The following is a 21923-nucleotide window of genomic DNA, read 5'->3' as shown; positions in this document are numbered from 1 at the left end:
TCGAGCCTGCTCCGCCATTCAATGAGATCATGGCTGATCATCCAAATTCAGTACCCTGTCCCTGCCTTCTCCCCATATCCCTTGATCCCTTTAGCCTCAAGAAATATATCCAACTCTTTCTTGAATATATTTAATGAACTGGCCTCCACCGCCCTCTGTGGCAGAGAATTCCACAGGTTCACCACTCTCTGGGTGAAGAAATTCCTCCTCATTTCAGCCCTAAATGGCCTACCCCTTATCCTTAGACTATGACCCCTGGTTCTGGACTCCCCTGCCATCAGAAACATCCTTTCTGCATCTAGTCTGTCCAGACCTGACAGAATTTTATAGGTTTCGATGAGATCCCCTCTCAATCTTCTAAACTCCAGTGAGTATAAGCCCAGTCGACACAATCTCTCCTCATACGTCATTCCTGCCATCCCAGGTATCAGCCTGGTGAATTTTCGCTGCACTCCTTCCATGGCAAGAACGTCCTTCCTCAGGTAAGGTGAGCAAAACTGCACACAATACTCAAGGTGCGGTCTCACCAAGACCCTGTACAACTGTAGCAAGACCTCCTTGTTCCTGTACTCGAACCCTCTTGCTACGAAGGCCAACATACCATTTTGCCTTCTTAAAGTACTTGCTGTTCCTCCCACGCAGACTTCAACACGGAGTGTGTTACTTGTGCAAAATCAGTTTGGGTACTGATGCTTCCCCCTCGAGCTCTGATTTCTTGATGGTTGAAATTGAAGTTATTTCATTCTGTATAGCCTCCAGGGAAATTCTGTGTAGACCTATGTGTGTAGACGGGAGCAATGCCCCACATTGGTTGATGTTTTCCTTTTTTGCTGCAGTGCTATCACTCATTCTTAACTACTTGCTGAATCACTCCACCTAGACTACATATTAACTGGTTTTAGTTGAAATGGGCAGGGGTGCCAAGAGAGTCTGTCTGCAGCTGGTTGATGTAAAGCAATTTTCACAAAAAATTAGCAATTTGAAGAAAATTGTTGAAATCCCACATTTCCGCCAATTGGTTTACAACCAAATCCCTTGGTGTGACTCATTGCTATTAATTTAGATAGTATTAAAGTTAATGGGATATATTTAGTAGAAATGGGTAGAATTCTGCACACTGAAGCTAACTACAGTGAGTTGTCTTAAAATGTAATTGAACCCATCATTCTCTCAAACCAGCCAAACGTGTTACTTAAATGCTTGTTCGTTGCAGCCATTAATACTTGGAGACTCTTAATACTTAGTCAGCTTTGCAAAGATTTCTGCTGTGCATTCAGATGGCTTTTGGTGCTTTTTAAAAAAAAAAAAAAAAAAAAAAAAATATTGTGAAACCCAATGAAGGGGCCACCAAATTTGAAGAGCAGGAGAGAAGATGAGCTAAATAGAAGTAGTAACCCCAGAAGCTTAGGTTTTTAGGAGGAAGGGGTGTGTAAAGGAGTTCCACAGTTTTGAGGCTCTGACACAAATGCGTTGGGGTAGGAGACTGTGCTGAGTCTTGGTTGCAACAGAATGAGGAGCAAGACAACTGTATACAATCCCTCATCACTTTGGTTTCTCGAAGAATTTAATTCTTTATCTGGATGTCTCTGTGTCTGAATAGGCACGCTACTCTCATCAATTCTTTGCTTCCAATGTCAGTTCTTCATTGTCAAGTGTACGGTGAAAATTGCCCTGAGGAAACAAGGAAATTGGTGGTGTACAGCAAAATGAGTGGTTTGAGGAGGGGATGAATTAGATAGTATTACTGTATAGTTGGTTTGAATCCAATACAGGACTGTTGTGCACACCCGTAAAGCACTCGTTGACATATATGTTCTGTTTCATGATGAAATAGTGAAGGAACTGCAATTGCTAAAGAAGAGCATGAAAATTTACTACTTGTAATCCTGCAAGTGTTATCGAATCATAGAATGGTTACAGCACAGAAGGAGGCCATTCAGCCCATCGAGCCCGTGCCGGCTCTCTGCAAGTACACCTCAGCTAGTCCCACTCACCCGCCCTTTCACCGTAGCCCTGCAAATTTTTTTCCTTCAGGTACTTATCCAACTCCCTTTTGAAAGCCGCGATTGAGTCTGCCTCCACCACCCTTACAGGCAGTGCATCCCAGAGCCTTCCCTCCCAGCACGCCTAAATTCACACACCACAAGGGTCCGAGCAGAGGGAAACTCATCTAAAGGGGCAGTATTCTCTCTCCTCCCTCCTGTGTCCAGTTTCCAAACACCGTACAATGGTGATTTCCTCCCTCTCATTTGGAGGATAATCTATGGGGAGGAGTTGGAGTTGGAGTGGGAGGAGGAGGAGGAAAGGAAATATTGAGTGCGGTATAATTTGATGGTTAAAATAATGGTGCGACCTCTCCGACGCCATCATTTCTATTTTAAGTTCTCAGGTTACAGCGTAGCAAGGATCCAGCTTAATTTAAATGTCACATTGATTTTGAAAGTCAGTGGTACATAAATCAAACTCCTGTGACCATTGCAAAACAAAGATGTGTCTCAAAGCAACCTTTAAAAACTCTTCTCACCTTGGCCACACTGTAAAATTCACGTAATATTTCTAAATACCACCTTCTTGAATACTTTCCTCCTTTAAGACGCTCCTTAAAAACCAACCTCTGACCAAGCTTTTGGTCACCTGACCTAATGTCTCCCTATGTGGCTCGGGGTCAAATTTTGTCTGATTTACGCTCCTGTGAATCACCTTGGGATGTTTTACTATGTTAAAGGCGCTATATAAATGCAAGTTGTTGTTTAATTTGATGACGCATTCTTAGGCATAACCTATGACCTGTTTGGTGTTGAGGTTAAAAGGATAACCATGTCCCAGAACACGGTAACTAGTGTTGTAACTGGTCACACACTCCCAACATGTTCTCTGTTCTCTGATATTGGACCATTTTTTAATTACTGAATGACTCGTGTTCAAGACGGTGCCCCTTTTAAATCTAAAGTGGAAGCAGCATTAATTTAAATTAAAATCAGGTGAAGGTGGCAAACGTTCTGAAGTAATTGCGCCATTCACAAAATCAAACACAGTTAATATATATTCATGACTGAAGATTTCACTTCGAGGGAGAAGACAAATTTAGAACGTAAATGCTGAACCCCAGACAAAATTGTCTGTTTCAGCTGTTGTGTAATGGAGCAGGCACTGGGGTGTTGAGGGCAGTCGCTTTGAAAACGACAGAGACCAATGGCAAGATACAGAATCGGACCGATTGTGGTTTTGCTTTTTCTTTTAATATTCCACTGAAATGCAGCCTAGTAAATGCTTGGTAGAGATTTAAATGCCAAGAGACATCAGTATGACCGGTGGTTGCAGCCGGAGATGTCTTCCCCCTCTCTGATCATCTCTTTACAGCTCCTCACACAGCTTGTGTCACCGAAGTGTTATTGGCCTGCTATTTAAAAGCTAAAATAGAGGAACATAACTCTTCGCAGAGAAGCGCTGCAAAAGGAAATACTTGAGTTGAATATGACTTACCGTTTTTTATTCTTACCCTTTCCCTCTTAAATCTAAAACCCAGCATGGTGTGAGATGCACATTTTTAAGTTTTCTTCTTGGTTTACAAGCAGCATTTCCCGAAGTGAAAGAAAGACTGACTTGCATTTATATACGCGCCTCCGAACATCCCAAAGCGCTTCACAACCAGTGAAGTATTTTTGAAGTGCAGTCACTGTTGTAATGGAAACGCGGCAGCTGAATTGCTCACTGCAAGGTCCCACAAACAGCAATGTGATGATGACCAGCTAATCTGTATTATTGATGTTGGTTAAGGGATAAATATTGGCCAGGACATTGAGGAGAACTCCCTTACCGAAATACTGCCACGGGATCTTTCTTTTACGTCCGACGTCTCATCTGAAAGACAGCACCTCCAACAGTGCAGCACTCCCTCAGTATTGCATGGGAGTGTCGGCCTAGATTTTGTGCTCAAGGCTCTGGTGTGGGACTTGAACCCACAAACTTCTAACTCGAGGGGTAAGAGTGCAGCCACAGCTGACAACGCTGCAGTGTCCTAGAGTTATCAGCAAAGCTTATAGAATTCCATTGCGAGACATCTTGTCTTAAAGTGATGGTGTTGCTTTTACTTTTTATTGTTGCTACGATGAGACTTATAAATAGCTCCTCTTCCCCTGTTACCTGTTGCATGCTTCTTATGGGTGAGGGGGTAAAAAGTGTTTCCATTCATCCAACCCAGAAAACTGGCACAAGCTGACCAAGCGCGTCAGAAGAACTGACGGTCAGTAACCGGCCTAAATATAATCCTATGGCAATAAGAAGTTAGACTGAGTGCAGTGCAACAAAGGCTTGTCGTAACTCGAGCTGCGGGCGTACTCATTTATTACGTTATTTATTGTGTTAATAAGCAAATCGGTCAGCAAATTCAGGGGTTTAAGATACGGCGTGAGTTGCGAGTGTTCAGAACTGCGAGTGGTCGATTTACACCGCTCCGCCATTTGCCTCGCACAAACAGCATCTCTCCTTTACCCTCTCCGTTATTTTTAAGAATTTGCTGGATTTGATCATTAGTTTCCCATTAAATGCACTGCAGAAAGTTAGGGCTGGAACTTAACGGAGTTAAGTACCTTTTTTAATGATGTGATAATTGTTAATGCAATGCCAATTAACCTCTCTGGCCCAGAAAGGGAACAATCTAAACTGTTCAATCTCATTCCTGCATTATAAAATGCATCACCGTTCCGATGCTGCACCCCATTTTATTTCCAGTCCTTAGCAATGCCACAAAGGCATTGACAGAAATGCTCAAAAAAGCAGTTGTAACCAGTCTTCAAGAAAATAAACCTTCAACAGCCAGACATGACCCAGAAAGCTCCTTCGCAGATATAGGCACATCTGTAATTGCGACTCTTGAGCAGTCAGCAGTTCCTTTACCTCTGTGTGGAAGAAACAGCGGGAGAAAGTAAAGTTTGACTCCAGTCTTGCTGTCCAGACAATCTGGTCTCTCCTGGCTCCAGTCCCGTCTTCCAAATGATCTGATTGGCTGTACTGACTACCTCCAAACCTCGTGAAAAGAGCTGATTTTTGTTTTCATGAGATACTGACGAATAGATTGAAGTCGGGTTGTATGTGTTGGAAGTGCCATCAGCTGTCATCTTGAGGAAAATAGCACTGCAGAATTGAAAAATAAATCTTTAATTAAACCGTGCAATCCCTTATTGAAGGCAGTTGAAGAATCCCATTAAATGTACATCAAGGTTTGTTACCCATTTTGAATCGCAGCACTGGGTATTTAAAGAATCGAGTGATAACTATTAAAGTTGCTGGCACTTGGCTGCTGGACCAGCTGCTCTGAGGGAGAGGAGGGGGGCAACTGCAGATGTGGCCTTTCAAACGCTGTATAGATTACATTGCTCGTCTTTTGTTTTGAGCAATGCCTTTTTATCAATGTTTCTAAAATTTCAACCGCCCCAGCCTAAGGTTGTATCTAATATAGCTGTAATACCCCCAGAGTTTATTGATACATTACCTTCCTCAGTGTTATTAAACTTGTAACTGGAAGCACAAGTTTCTGATTTTGAAAGATTGCCTAGAGACACTCAAACCCAGAAACCTTGTTAGTAACAATGGCAAAGAAACTACTAGATTTCCTGTGAAGACCTCGTATCGTCAGCAAGGACAGACCGTGAAATGCACAACATTAAAGATTCATACTGATAGGAAATTGAATCCAAAATGTATGAAATATCGATTGGCTCTAGAACCGATTGAGGTCTTTCATTTTGTAGATCTCGTTGCATTTGGGCAGGAATGGGTTCATAACAGTTAACAAAAAGAGAGAAGAAATACAGATCGATGTATTGGGTTTCACTTAAGATAGTTTTAAGAAAAATTCTCTCTTCATGGCAATACTGCTGATGCCTGTTCCTGAATCTCTTATTCTTGTACTCTCTTTTTTCATTTTAAAGAACACGCAGGTGAGTGTAGAATTGGGGTCTTGCTAGGTGAGTTTGAAGAGTTGCAGTTAAAGAACAAGATCTCCGGTTTACCCAAATGCTGCATGGTCAGTCAGGTAGGAAGAAGCTAATTTAGATATACTAACATTTGACTTGAGAAAAGATGTAGATGGGAGGGATTCCTAGGACATTTGAATCAATTCTGGGGCAAAGGGAAGCTGTACAGGTGATGGGTTTCATCTGAATAGGACTGTTGACCAAGAACTTTCCCAGTCACATGCTGCCTGTCAGGGTTGAAGAATGCAGTATTCAAGGTGTGGTCTGACTATAACTGTATACAGCTTCAAAATTATATCCTCAATTATGGTCTGCTGATTTGGGGCTACCTAGCTCAAAAATCTGTTGTTTTCTCTGCAATGACTGGACTATCATCATGAGGGAATCAATAGAAATCCCACTCGATTGGACATAAGCCACTTTTCATAAAGGAGACGAGGCAAGCCTGATTAACCCAGTAGTCTTACTTCATAGGGAGGGAAAGAAAAGTAAATTAGTAGTATGTATTCGGGGAGTGGCATTAGGCTGGAGAGTCCCTCAGACAGTCCCAAGTCGTCTCTCAGATCATCACTGAGGGCACCTTTTTACAGGAAACTTATTATCCAGCACCGACGTGGTGCCGGTTCATCAAAAATTCCGGATAACCGAAAGCTATAGTAAAAGATAGGAGAGCTGAGAGTTCCGTATAAAGCAACAAACCCTGTTGCTTAGCAACAGGTTCAGAACAATGGCCACAAGTTCCAAGCGTCTCTGTAGCTTGGCAACAGCTGCAGCCACACCCTTGCACAGCAACAGATCGAGGAAGGCAAGTAGAATATGAAGTAAAAACTTACCTGAACCTACTCCTGCATTTTGCCGGTTAACTGAGATTTCCGGTTATTTAGGTGCCGGTAAATCGAAAGTTTCCTGTAGATCCACATACAAAATGATTTCAGAAACTTGCTGCAAGTTGGTTGGATTCACAAAATATTAAATTGGGAGTGGAGGCGGGCCTGCTGAGTCTTGTGCAGCAGCCAAGGAACTACACCAAGATCTAGACAAAATTTGAAATGAAAGTCAGTTTAGCTAAGTGCAAAGTTTTATGCATCGGAAGAAATAATGGGGGCACTGCTTACTCCATAAATGGCATCAAACTAGCTAGGAAAGAGGCCGAGAGGGACCTGGGAGTGACAGCAGACAATAATTAGCATGTCTAGCCTTTGCACAGTGAGAGTCATGTCATCCTTGGATATATACTGGCTCTGACTGGGGATTTATTGTTTTTGATCGACCCGAAAAGGAATAGGATCTTCTTGCAAGTGACGTCCGTCGTTGCATTTCTTTGTAGAACCTCTTATGATTTGTTCAACAATTTCAGATCATAACCTCGACTCCTATCATATTATAAATATATTTTTTTCCACACTTTTTGTCTTTTTTTTCCTCTCCCCACATGGCAGCTGTCTTTCATTCTGCCAGCACAATTTACACTTCATCTAGAGCCATCCTTTGTTTCTTAACCTGTCCCATTACCGTCTCCTTTTGCCTTGAATGTCTCTTAATCGCTTCCGCCTTCCATTCTATCACAGACCTTCCCCTTTTGTTCTTTCCTCCCCTCCCCTTTTCCCAGCCCCTACACTTGCTTAAAAATCTGTTCCATTTCCTGCTTTTTTCCAGTTCTGACGAAAGGTCATCGACCTGAAACGTTAACTCTGTTTCTCTCTTCACAGATGCTGCCTGACCTGAGTATCTCCAGCATTTTCTGTTTTTCTCTCTTATGATTTGTGTCTTCTCTAAGAAGTAATTATGTAGGTTTCGGGGTCTCCTTCAGTGAGAGCAACAGTGGGGATGCGACAAATGATTTGTATTTCAGGGCTAAGGAGGAGAATACAACTGGGTTCCTGTTGTTGGAAGCCACTGGACCAGCTGCAAAGTGCAATGGATGTTGGGGGAAGTAAGATTTGGCCTAGGCTGTGATGGCCCCATTGGTGAAATAGATGTTGATGCACACTGTCCAGGCTCAATCATAAAGCGTGGCCACTTAAGTGAAATACTGTATCATGGTTGGCTCCTGTGGATCAATACCCTTGCTGCTTGGGACGGAGAGAGAAACAAGTTGATTGGAGGGGGAGACGAGAAGAGAAATTTTGCTCAAAGCATTTGACATGAATAATTCCGTGGACATCTTTTAGGCATGTGAATCATTGAGTTTTATAATTACCATTGGGCTCAACTTATTTTGGAATTTTTAAAAAATCTCTTACTTTACAAAGAATTCAGATAAGAATTTTTAAAAGCTCATTATTTTGTAGTAAGGTTTTGGACACCTATTGCAAGAAGAAAAGTTTTGTCATTGACCCTGGCACTGAAGTGCTCTGGACTTTCCTTCCCCTTTAAGCAGATTTTTAATCTAACCCAGACTCAACTTTGTTTTGAATATTGGACACAAAGCCAGGACCTCTCCCTGAAGAAAAATGTAATCTTGTCCACATTCAAACAAGGTAACCTTTTTGAGAATTTTTTTTTTTTTTTAAACCAATTGTGTAGCAGGTGATATAAACCTGAACTTAATAATTGGAACCAAAAATCCCATGACCTCGATGTTTTTAAGCTCCGGGATCTTACAAGTGTTAATGGAATTTGCATAAAATACAACTCCCTTCTGAGGACCTCGAGTCTTTCTGAGCGCCAATTCTTCAATCCCCAGCAGGTGTGCCACATCATCGGTTTATTCCCACTGACAAAATGTGGGCAGCAGTATTTGCTCGTACATTCCTCCTAAATCTTTCTACAGGAGGTAATGTCACAACATTATGAAAAATGAATTGCAGCGAGATTGAGCAACAGAGCTGATGTGAAGACCGTTATTTCACCTGGTAGGATCTGGGCTTGAACGCAGGCCCGACTAATGCGAAGAACATTTCTCATCTTGGTTGTCTGTAAGGGTCTGTGTTTGGACGACCGCAATTTAATTCCAAGTTGGGCGAGTTCACAGAACAAAACTGGCTGCACTTCGACACTAATTGGGAATTGGAAATGTCACACTGGTGGTCTGAGACTGGGACTAAATGTACATTGTTGGCATAGAGCAAAGGGAGTTAACCCTGGTGTGCCTGACCTGGAAATGCTCGCTGCTGGCACCGAGTCTCAAAAGTGGTAAAGTATTCTGTTCTCTCGTGTTCACATCTTTCATCAGTAGCAGTTTGAATTCGCATAAAATTTCAGCTTGATTACCACAAAATCCACCTTTCTTGGTCCCTCAAAAGAAAATGTTGGAATTTCAGTCCGTTTCACATTTTCATATCAGTTTGACCTTAACTGGTTGTCGAGCTCAATCTCGATCCTACTCCGAGTGGTGATACAAAATGAAAGGTCCATATGGAAGCTTGAATTTGCTTCACTTTCGTTTTTCTTTGACCATGCCTTTCGGTAGCTCTGCTAACTCTCTCTCTCAAGTTGGGTACCCAATCAAGAATAGCATACAGCTTAATTAGTGTTTGCAGTAGAACTTAATTTTTTAAATTGTTATAATTACAATATTATCACGGCTGGCATTTTGAACATGGTGAGGTGGTTACAAATTCCCACCATGTGTAGTTAGGGACTGTTATCGATGCACCAAGTTGACTTTGCTGCAGCTGATCAGGATTGCAGCAGAGCCAACTGATTTAATGGATTTCCAGCAAATCAGTTAATAAATTGCAAGGCTAGCCGTGGCCAGATACATTTGACTCCACAGATATTTTTTGACCACCAGTTTTCCTCACGTTGATTGTATATTGGAACAGCACAATCATGTAAAAATTAAACCACCCTACTGTGTGACAATTATGCTCAATATCCAACTGATGTTTCAATTTTTCTTTAAAAAAAAATAAAACTCAACAGAAATGCACGTTTATAACATTACATGAAATAGTCTCCCTGCAAAGTGACTTCAAAATCCTCATCCTTTACTTTTCTTCAAATGATTCCACTGAGTTTTTCCCCTTGCTCTACAATCTTCTTGAACTCTCCATTCTTGCGTGTCTCTTCTGTTCTTCCAATTCCCCCCCCCCCCCCCCCCCTCCCCTGTTATATCATTAATGGCAGACTTTAGCCACCATCCCCTTTCACCTTGGAATACAAAAATTATCAAAATCTGCATCTTCCACCATATTTTCTGACTGCTCCCCGATTTCTCTCCCACTTCCTACTCTGTGTCCTGTGATGCACTTTTGGAGAAACAACATGGAGGGGTAGTATAATCTAAATGGTATTCTTTTGAGGGGGTGCAAGAGCAAAGGGACTTAGGGGCGAATATTCACAAATCTTTGAAGATGGCAGGACAAGTTGATGAGGTAATTAAGAAAGTGTGTGGGGCTTTGTAAATAGGGACATTGAATCCAAAAACAAGGGAGTCCTGCTAAACCTTTACAAATCACTGGTTGGGACTCAGCTGGAATATTGTGCATAATAATTCTTGGCACCACAATTTAGGAAGGCTGTCAAGTCCTTGGAGAAGGTACAGAGGAGGTTTACCACGATAATACCAGGAATGAGGGAGTTCAGTTCTGTGGAGAGATTGGAAAAGCTGGGATTATTCTTCTTAGAGCGGAAGGTTAAGGGGAGATATAATCGAGGTATTCAAAATTATGAAGGGTTTGATGGAGAAAGTAGGGAGAAACTGTTTTCTCTGGCAAGTGGGTTGGTAACTAGAGGTCATAGATTTAAAATAATTGGCAAAAGGACGAGAGAGGAAATGAGAATTTTTTCCAGAGGGTTGTTGAGATCTGGAACACATTACCTGAAAGGGTGGTGGAATTGGATCCCAGAGGAACTTTCAAAAGCAATTGGACATGTACTTGAAGACTAATTTGCAGGGTTATGGGAAAAAGCCGAGGTGTGGGACTAAATTGGGCAGCTCTTTCAAAGAGCTGGAACAGGCACAAGGGGCCGAATGTCGTCCTTATTGCTGCAAGATTCTATTCTCTGATTCTATGCTCTGTATAGGGACTTGGGACATTTTATAAAGAAGGCACTTGTAAGTTGCCGATTATGTGAAGGCTTATTTTGGGGAGCCAAGCAACCTGCCGTTGTACAATTCAGCATATGGTGTGCATGGAAGGGTTTCCTTTCTTCAGTTTATTTCAGCATTGAATTGTCAGAAAACAGATGAAAAGGCAAATTGCCACATTAAAGTCACACTTTCCAAAGGTCAGATGTAGTCTACTTCATCATAGACCTCCCCTCTTTTAATCTGTTGAGAAGTTCTGCACAAATCCTACATAATCCTTTAAGGGTTCTCTGCAGAATACCAGAATATTCACTGATTCTCAGATTTCCATTACTCATCTCTGACCTGCTGCTCTCCATAGACCACCTTTCACTACTCTTCTCTCTGTTTCTTGTTTGGGTCTGGTTTGTCACTGTTTTTAAAAATGGGCACCATTTAAGCCAGTTTCCCATCTAGTGAGATCTTGCCAGCATTTTGATCCAAAGTTGTATACAGCTGGATACTTAAATGTAAAGCAGTGGCGCTTTGAGGTAAAATCTGGGAATGGGTAAGAAATTGTCTTGCGGGTGGAAAGCAAACGATACTTGTTAGAGGAGTTCTGTCTATTGAGGGGAGAAGCAAGTGCTGCGTGAGGTACACCGATGGTTTATAGGATGGGCCTAACTTTCTCCCAAACAAATACTGCTTTTCACGTGACCCGAATTGTCGGTGGAGTTAAAAAAAAAAAAAAAAAAAAAAAAAAAAAAAAAAAATATATATATATATATATTTTATATATATATATATATATTTTAGATTATCTTTCCCTCCTACACAATGGGGCTTTTATATATATTTTTTTTAAATAGCATGTTTCCTGAATTTAATTCCACTTCTGGGTGGAAATATAAGCTGGGAGGGTAGGGGAGTGGGCCTGGGAGGTTGGTATAGCAGGACCTTCCTGAAATCAGAACCGCAGACTAAAACCATTTTGTTCTTGGTAGCCACACTCTTGGAGAGGAATAGGTTTCTGCTCCGCTCCAGTCTCGTCCAAGACCAGTTAATTTTGTACTCTAGTCTTGTAGTTCCATTAAACAGCCTGTTTATCTGTGCCAACCGTGCCTCTCATTTAAAAAAAAAAAAAAAAACAGAACCAAATCTCCCTCAATCTTTCCTCCAATGAAAACCAAGGTTGTTCCCACTGGTTGATGGTACAAGGACTAGGGGACACAGATTTAAGTTTTTGGGCAAGGGATACGGGGAATATGAGGGGAAACTTTTACGCAGCGAGTGGTGAGGACCCGGAACTTGCTGCTGACGGAAGTGGTGGAAGTGGAGACACTCAATGTTTTCAAGGGGAGACTGGATAGGCACTTGAGGGAAATAAACTTGCAGGGCTACAGGGATAGAGCGGGGGAATGGGACTGACTGGATTGCTCTACAGAGAGCCGGAACGGACTCGATGGGCCGAATGGCCTCCTTCTGTGCCGTTATGACTCTGACTTCACCTTTCTGAATATCAGCAACTTATTCCCAAAGTCACAGAATCATCCTTGTTGATATCCTCTGCGCTCTCCCCATATTCTCCAATGCCTGGTCAAAGGCAAAGTGCCCAAAATTGCGCACGCTTCCAAATTGAATAATTGAATCCAAATCCTAAAAAGGAAATGGCGAATAAAGTACAATAAATGTGCCTGTGCTGCTTGTTGACTACCTGGCGAAATTGTCTGAAAGTAACTCTGTGCTTTTCACAGCACCGCCGCTGAGATTGGAAATTCTTGGACGAGATACTGCAGGGTAACCGAAATCTAGAATTGTATCGCAGCAAGGAGTTGACCTTAAAAGGAGAGGAGAAAATTGGATGGTGGGGGCGGGGGAGAAAGTGGAAGATAAAATTGTCATTTTTATCTCGGCAGATATTTTGTAGACTTGACACCATCGTTGGTCTAAGGAGGTCCACCCGAAGCAGGTCCCTGCAGCAAGCAAATAGAAAATGAAATTAAATATTTCGTGCTTTCAAAACGCCATTAATCAGAAAATATGTCAAATATGTAGTGATTTAATTGATGTATATTTTGCAACTGCCATCAATTTTACATTCTAGTCTGAAAAAAGCTACCAGTATGTTTTTCTCTTGTTTATGGCATTCTTGATCTATCAGGGACAGATGGTGAGCTGATATTGAACAAAAGATGATCAGGCTAACGCAGGATACAGCTTGTCAGATAAAAGTTTGTCTTCACACTCGAGACATTCTCATATCGTTTCCCTTTGCAGTAAATCCGCTGTATGTTGATCTACCAAAAGATTTTTATCGCAAGACTGGGTGTGTGGGGTTCTGGATGAGCAGTGATTTGATTGAAGCGTTTTATCGGCTGCACTTTGGCACTTCACTGCTGAATGTTTTCTTCTTCCAATTGATGTTGATTTCCTCAGTTTCATATAAGTGGGCAAAGTATTGGGGAGTGGCAAGCCTATAGTCTGACCTCCCTACTGAACAAACGCAGTGAGAGACTTGAGGGGGAGAGAGTGCAGATCAAATGCAGCAGCAAAAACCGGGTAGTTGCAGCATTTTCTGCTAATTTGTCTACTTTTCAGCCCCCAATGCGCATATATTCAAAAGCAACTTCCCTTCTCGTAGTTTCTTCCATGTTACTAGATTTTGCATGCTGTGCCACCGAGCATTCCCTGAGGGGGCCACCGACTGCTTCCAGCCCGCTGCCTGTATTATTCTGTGACCTACCACAGCAGCTACGTTTGTATGTGCAGTGCTTATTTGGCCCAATTTTGGAATATTTTCATGGGTTTTCACCGTGCATCAGAGTTGTCAAACCAAGCTGCCTGTACTGACATACTGTTTTGAATGTTTTCATTGTCATTTCTTATGGAGGGGAGGCGTGAGCAGTTGGTTTGCAGGTACTTCACCTTGACCTGACTGTCCACTGTAGACTGGGAATTTAAGTTGTGTGTAATGCTTGGCTTGCTGCATCATCTTCAAACCAAGCTACCCAAGAATAGTGCAATTTCAGTTTGCCTCATTATAGAGTACACGCACTCTACCTGGTAGGGGCACCCACACTTCCAGAAGTCGAGCTTAGATGCAGGTTGGCTTGGGAATTCCCAGTTGTGTGCAGGAGGGCCGCTGGTGTCGAACGCTCTAAAACCATGCAGCTCACCAGGGCAAGACCCTGGTAAACTTCCTGTTGCTTGTCCAGCCAGAACCAACTTGCCCATTAGGACATTGGCTTACAGGGCTATCTGGAGCCAGGTCAGAAGAATGCCAACCCCAGAGTCAGGCTGGCTGGCCAGTTATCACTAGTGCTTTGGTTTACTGCAGACCTGCCTGGTTTGAGTATCAATTACCAAGCCGGCCACAAAGGGTTAACTCCATTCCAATCTTCCATGATCCAGTATGTAATCTTGGAGCCATCTTGACTAAGCTCTTGTTTGCCTCCCGGTTTACTCCCTTTCTTTCCAATCCCTGCACCCGTCACCTCCACCCCTCCAAAAACGAGTTGATAATTCACTAATCTCCCTTTAGGGAAGGCAACCTGGCGTCCTTACCCGGTCTGGCCGATGTGACTCTAATCCCACACCAACGTGGTTTACTCTTCATTGAGCTTTGAAGTGGCCCAGCAAGTTGCTACAAAGAGTACGGACTGCAGCAATTCACGAACAAGGCCCACCAGTACCTTCTCGAGGGCAACTAGGGATGGGCAATAAATGCCGGCCTTGCCAACCAAATCCACATCCTAAGAATTAATTTAAAAATTGACAGATATTGAATAGAATGGGTGATGGTGGACAATCTTGCCTCAGTTCACTTTTGAGAAAAACTAGGTTCTGAGAGTCTTCCATTTATCCTCCTATGGATCTTGGAGCTAGAGTACACATCCTGGAGAAAATCCAGTATTCAGAATTTAAGTCATAAGCTTTTTCATGAAGGTCTAGAGACATTGGACTGAGAGCCTTATGAAAATTCATGAAAGCAGTACGAGTCGGATACTCAGTCCTGCAGGGTTCTGTTACCTTGTACAAATCCACAACGTGCCCTATGTATTCTTTGAGTAAAATGCAATATAAGTATTCAATATGCATGGAGCTACAACCTGAACAACAATCATTTTTTTGAAAATAAATGTGGGCTCAGTGGCACCAAGACCACAGCAGGGTTAGTAATCTTCATCTGTAAAATCTTAAATTTAATACATTGCTGTGATGAAGGCGCATGATCACCGCCTTGATTAAAGTCAGAGAGGATGGTGGACCACTTCCTAGCCCTCCCTGTAAAATCTATGCCTATTCTTAATGTGTGAGCAGTGAAATGAAGAATCCGGAGTGGTGAAGAACACTTGGGCAGCGGAGTTCAGGTCATTCCCAGATGTTGCTTGAAGTTGCCAATGGCTGCAATGTGGTTTGCCTTGATGATTTCATTCTATCACGGCATAGGGGATAAGAAATCCCATTTTGGCAGTGTTGGCCCATAAATTTGCCAGTGCTGTGCAAGTGAAGTTTCTTCAGGGACACATCTGATGTGTTTTCATACAAAATAGAGGAAATAGATTACTATTTGACAAGGTGCCAGTTGCTTAGTGTCGACAAAAACAAGCCAGTACTTGGTAGTCTTGTTGCTAACGACGTGTTGGAAAATCTTTCTAAGATAAGGCATGAGGCCATCAAGGCCAGATGGTCCGAAGTTCTATCCACACCTTGTGGAGCTTGTTGATCTCAGCTGATGTGGAGGTTCTGGCGGTACAATTCACCTCGGCGCCCCTGGGCAAAGGACTGGGTAAGTAGCCAGAGATCCCACTTGTGACTGTTATCCAGTGAGCCCCTGTTGAAAAATTCATGTTGCATCTCAATTGAGAATTGGATTGCCTTGTCTAATGGATTGCCTTGTCTGTAATGCCCATTACAGTCAAAACCTGACATTTGGGCCTGGATTTTTCTCTGCTTCGCTGCCCCAAAATGGTGGCAGAAATTGGGTGTCGAGGCCTATTGTTGCCTCCCTGCCCTTTAATTTCCCCCTCTCTGCTCCTGCCAGGGCTGCCACTGACAGTCTCTTTCTAACTTGCCACGTGCAAATGCCAGGACCCCAAATCCCTTTGAATACCACTATTCAAAAAAGGTGGTAGAGAAAAGGCGGGGAATTATAGACCGGTAAGCTTGACATCGGTAGTGGGGAAAATGCTAGAGTCCATTATAAAAGATGTAATAGCAGAGCACTTGGAAAGCAGTGACTGGATCGGACAAAGTCAACATGGATTTACAAAAGGTAAATCGTGCTTGACTAATTTACTGGAATTTTTTGAGGATGTAACTGGTAAAATAGATAAGGGAGAACCAGTGGATGTGGTGTATTTGGACTTTCAGAAGGCTTTCGATAAGGTCCCGCATAAGAGATTAGCGTGTAAAATTAAGGCACATGGGATTGGGGGCAAGGTATTGACTTGGATAGAGAACTGGTTGGCAGACAGAAAGCAAAGAGTTGGAATAAACGGGTCGTTTTCCGAGTGGCAGGCAGTGACTAGTGGGGTACCGCAAGGATCGGTCCTAGGGCCCCAGCTGTTCACAATATATATTAATGATCTGGACGAGGGAATTGGATGTAATATCTCCAAATTTGCAGACGACACAAAGCTGGGGGGGGAGGGTATGCTGTGAGGAGGATGTCGTGAAACTCCAGCACGATTTGGACAGGTTGGGTGATTGGGCAGAAACATGGCAAATGCACTATAATGTGGATAAATGTGAGGTTATCCACTTTGGTGGCAAAAACAGGAAGGCAGATTATTATTTGAATGGTAATAGTTTGGGAGAAGGGGAAGTGCAAAGAGACCTGGGTGTTCTTGTACACCAGTCGCTGAAGGTAAGCATGCAGGTGCAGCAGGTGGTTAAGAAGGCAAATGCTATGTTGGCCTTCGTAGCAAGAGGGTTCGAGTACAAGAACAAGGATGTCTTCCTACAGTTGTACAGGGCCTTGGTGAGACCACACCTTGAGTATTGTGTGCAGTTTTGGTCGCCTTACCTGAGGAAGGACGTTCTTGCCATGGAAGGAGTGCAGCGAAGATTCACCAGGCTGATACCTGGGATGGCAGGAATGACGTACGAGGAGAGATTGGGTCGATTGGGCTTATACTCACTGGAGTTTAGAAGATTGAGAGGGGATCTCATCGAAACCTATAAAATTCTGTCAGGCCTGGACAGACTAGATGCAGGAAGGATGTTTATGATGGCCGGGGAGTCCAGAAGCAGGGGTCATAGTCTAAGGATAAGGGGTAAGCCATTTAGGACTGAAATGAGGAGGAATTTCTTCACCCAGAGAGTGGTGAACCTGTGGAATTCTCTGCCACAGAGGGCGGTGGAGGCCAGTTCATTAAGTATATTCAAGAAGGAGTTGGATATATTTCTTGAGGCTAAAGGGATCAAGGGATATGGGGAGAAGGCAGGGACTGGGTACTGAATTTGGATGATCAGCCATGATCTCATTGAATGGCGGAGCAGGCTCGAAGGGCCGAATGGCCTACTTCTGCTCCTATCTTCTATGTATCTATGTTGCACAAGATTAGGGCTCATGGGATTGGGGGTAATGTATTGGCACAGATTGAGGATTGGTTAAAGGACAGAAAACCGGTAAGAGTACTGGGTCATTTTCCAGTTAGCAAGCTATAACTAGTGGAGTGTCGCAAGGATCAGTGCTCGAGCCTCAGCTATTTATAATCTATATATCAATGACTACAATGAGGGGACTGAGTGTAATGTATCCAAATTTGTTGACGATACAAAGCTTAGGTGGGAAAGTAAGCTGTGAGGAGGACACAAGGAGGCTACAAAGGGATATAGATGGGTTAAGTGAGTGGGCAAGAAGGTGGCAGATGGAGTATAATGTGAGGAAGTGTGAAATTGTCCACTTTAGTAGGAAGAATAGAAAAGCAGAATATTTTCTAAAAGGTGAGAGATGAGTAAATGTTGGTATTCAAAGGGATTTTGGGGTCCTTGTATGCGAATCACAGAAAGTTAACATGCAGGTCCAGCAAGCAATTAGGAAGGCAAATGGTGTGTTAGCTTTTATTGCAGGGGGATTGGAGTATAAGAGTAAGGAAGTCTTGCTACAATTGTACAGGGCCTTGGTGAGACTGTGTTCAGGCTTGGTCTCCTTACATAAGGAAGGATATACTTGCCTTGGAGGGGGTGCAGCGAAGGTTCACTAGATTGATTCCTGGGATGAGGGGAGGTTGTCCTGGGATGAGAGGGTTGTCCTATGCGGAGAGACTAGTAGAATGGGCCTACACACTGGAGTTTAGAAGAATGAGAGGTGATGTTATTGAAACATATAAAATTCTTAAAGGACAAAAGCAAAATACTGCAGATGCTGGAAATCTGAAATAAAAGCAAAAAATGCTGGAAATATTCAGCAGGTCAGCCAACGTCTGTGGTGAGAGAAACTGAGTTAAAGTTTCAAGTCGATGAACTTTCGTCATAAGAGAGTCTGCTTCCCCTGGCTGGGGAGTCTAGAACCAGGGCTCATAGTCTCAAGACAAGGGGTCGGCCATTTAAGACTGAGATGAGGAGAAATTTCTTCACTCAGAGGGTTGTGAATCTTTGGCATTCTCTGCCCCAGAGGGCTGTGAATGCTGAGTCGTTGAGTATATTCAAGGCTGAGATCGATAGATTTTTGGACTCTAGGGGAATCGAGGGATATGGGGATCGGGCGGGAAAGTGGAGTTGAGGTCGATGATCAGCCGTGATCTCATTGAATGACGGAGCAGGCGCGAGGGGCTGTATGGCCGACTCCTGCTCCTTGTTCTTGCGTAACAACATTTGTAACCGGGATAACCGTTTGTGCACAAAATTGGCTGCTGCGTCAGCTTACATAAGTGATTAAAGTTGTAAAGCAATGAATTGGCTGTGAAGCGCTTTGGGCTGGTCTGAGGACATGAAGGGCGCTCAATTAATGCAAGTTCTCGTTTTTTCCCCCTCCTTTTTCATAGGTCTCGCTCTTTGCATCATATTCTTAGATCAGAATTTCAGATGCCATTTCAGTGGCACAGTAGTCTACATTGCCCTATGCCAACTCGATGGTTGATAATATCCTCGGAATGTTGCATTTTATATCAACTCTTCTACGAAGAAGGGATCATTGATCTCTTGTCATTGTGGTTGAAGAGTAGAAAGTGATTGTCGGCAGTTAGCTTTTTTCCTCTTCCCCTAGTTTTGCCCGCTCCTCTCTTGAAGATGATGACTGTTGCTGTGGTCTGGCTCCATGGGCACTGGCCACATTCTGGTACCTTGCCCAAGGGGCGCATCTTAATGTACGAGGCTAGACCCAGAGTGTCATCTGCCTTTTTAACAGTGAGAGGCTTCATAGCCAAGCCTGATCCTGTCCTCCCCTGACGTGCCTCCTTGCGCACCTTATCTGGAAATAATGATCAGGAGAGAAAACTCAGTTTGATTTCTCCCCCGCCCCCCCCCACAAAAAAGCCCGGGTTTGATGAATATTTTTTTTTAATGAATTAGATTTTCCTGCTTTGATCCTTTTCATGAAGTGACCTGTTTTTAACCTAAGCAGTAAACACAATCCACTTTTGGCTTGGGACGCATTTCCCTGTCAATCCTGAAGTCCTTGGGTAGCCTTTTATCAGGGTAACATCAAGCACGCGCTGTAATTATATTCTACCGGCAAGTTTCTCTAGAAAGTAAATCAAAAGTAATTTCCTCTTTAAAGCTTATAATATAAAATGTTATCGACTTGTGGTAACATCTCTGTAAGCATTTGCGCCTCATAGTATATTTGGTATACAGTTGATTAATCCCCCTAGCGCTCTTTGGGATGGAGAATTGAGAGTTGCTTGCTTTTCTAATTAAAAGTATGACCTTGTGAAACACGCATGTCACGTTGAACTTTAATTTTATCAGCAATGGCAACTGGCTTCCTTAATTTGTTAAGTTGATGCACCATTGCTTGAAACCAATTACGTGAATGTCTAATATTTTTTTAAATTTTAAATTGGAAAATAACTCCATCCTGTCACGAATGACAAATTGCAATCCTATGCATGAAATACTGAGGAAATTACATGTGCATAAACAAAATGAGTGACTGCATTTAACCTGAAGCTGGCATAGAGGCTGAAAAACAGAGCGAGATTCTTAGGGCATGGAACAGTTACTAATTTTCCTATATATGTGTTTTTTAAAATTAACACAAACTTTATTTTCCTTTTAGTAACTATCCCAAACATAAATCGGTTTTAAAAAGAAGTCAACTTTTTTCTGCAACGTTCTTGGCTTTGTATGTTCATTACAAATGGAACCTCAAAAGATGATTCTTTTTTGTTGCCCCCCCCTCTAGAAAAAGTATTCTCGAGTAAACGTCATTGCTTACAAGTGGAGGACTTGTCTATGAATGAAGAAAGGAAGGGGTGTATAGCTAAAAGGTAAACACTTATTAAAAGCTCCCGCTGATTTATTGCCATTTCGTGCCTGTCCTTGGTTTTCTGTGCGTGATAAATGTTGCATTGGTAACTTGCAGTAAGACACTAAGCAGGCAATTGATCTTTCGTAATGCTACCTGTCGCGAGGTTTTAAATGATTGTGCAGCAATACTGCTATAATTGGGGGGAAAAAATGTAATAATCCAATAAAAAATATTGTGCATAATTTTAAGAAAGTGAAATGAGACTGGCATTTATTTGTCTTTGTGTCCTTGAGCTCGAAGTGCCAAAACTTAAATCTTTTCAAAAATGTGCAGCCTTCGTTCAGAAACACAATGAATTCTTGTGGAAAGAACATTCTTGAATGACTTCTAAAGTATATTTTCATGGGGGGCGCGAATTGGATGAGAAGGGGAAAAGAAGCTGAACTACACATGACATTTTCACCACATTCCTCCATTAGTGGTCTTCCCCTCTTTTCCCCCCCCCTCCCCCACCGACAGTTTGATTGGTCAGATATCACAAACAAATCAGTGATACCTAATAGGCCAGTCAGTATATGTGCAATTTTAATGTTAATATTTAGGAAGTGTTGTGTTCCATTGTGAAATTTGCCACCTTCGCCATTTCGATTCTTACCATAACACCCAGTCTCTGCTAGGCTAGAGAAAGAAGAAAAATACTTCACAAAGTAAGTGTTGAAGATTTACTCTGTAAAAGCAGTTGCTATATTTCTTATGTGGGCTCTGTTTGACGAAGCCATGCCTGATTCCACTGATCTGGTTGGTGGGACGCAAGTGCTCCAATCTGCTGCTAGTAACGTTCCCAAAAAGCCATACTGATTTGACCTCTGGGAATCGCATACTCTTGTCAATATTCCTCTTTCGGGATTTGATTTGTCCACGGAAACCATGTGAGATGAAGATGGGGATTTACCAACAACAACTTTTATTAATATAGCGCCTTTAACGTAGTAAGATGTCCCAAGGCGCTTCACAGGAGTGTTATAAGACACAAATTTGACACCAAGCCACATAAGAAATGAGGACAGGTGACCAAAAGCTTGGTCAAAGAGGTAGGTTTTAAGGAGCATCTTAAAGGAGGAAAGGGAGGCGGAGAGGTTTAGGGAGGGCATTCCAGAGCTTAGAGCCCAGGCAGCTGATGGTTGAGCGATTATAGTCAGGAATGATCAAGAGATACAGAACTTGAGAAGCGCACGGGGCGGGTGGGGGAGGGGAGCCAATGGAGGTCAATGAGCACAGGGAGCGATGGGTGAACGGGATTTGGTGCGGGTTAGGACACGGGCAGCCGAGTTTTTGGATGACCAAGTTTATGTAGGGTTCACTTGCGGACCACACTTTCACCTCACCTGTTCCCTACTGCATTCCTGTTTCAACCTAGCTTCTGGGAGGTACAGGTGTTTCCCTTTGAGACCAGAGTCAAGTGCCCCCAGCCTCGACCTCTCTGTCTTCTCCTAATCGACTGCTTTGTTCTCTACCCTCTTGCCCTGTTCCCCACTTAACTACTCCTCCCGCCTTCTGACTGCTCTGTTGCCTTGCT

General features: G+C 42.8%; 1 protein-coding gene across 2 annotated transcripts in view; it reads left to right on the top strand.

Annotated features, from left to right (window-relative positions):
• uvrag (UV radiation resistance associated gene) overlaps positions 1-21923 on the top strand; it is a 313672-nt gene that overhangs the window by 104071 nt on the left and 187678 nt on the right. For both annotated transcript variants that reach the window (XM_085999709.1, XM_085999708.1), the window contains one exon: positions 20282-20366. In XM_085999709.1, coding sequence (XP_085855835.1) covers positions 20282-20366 — 85 coding nt within the window. The remainder of the gene's footprint in view (positions 1-20281; positions 20367-21923) is intronic.

The sequence above is a fragment of the Somniosus microcephalus genome, chromosome 10, assembly GCF_052327205.1.
Source record: "Somniosus microcephalus isolate GS21.2 chromosome 10, FLI_Smic_1.0, whole genome shotgun sequence".
NCBI lineage: Eukaryota > Metazoa > Chordata > Chondrichthyes > Squaliformes > Somniosidae > Somniosus > Somniosus microcephalus.
Note: the sequence above shows the minus strand (reverse complement) of the source record. Positions and strands in the feature narration are given on the sequence as shown.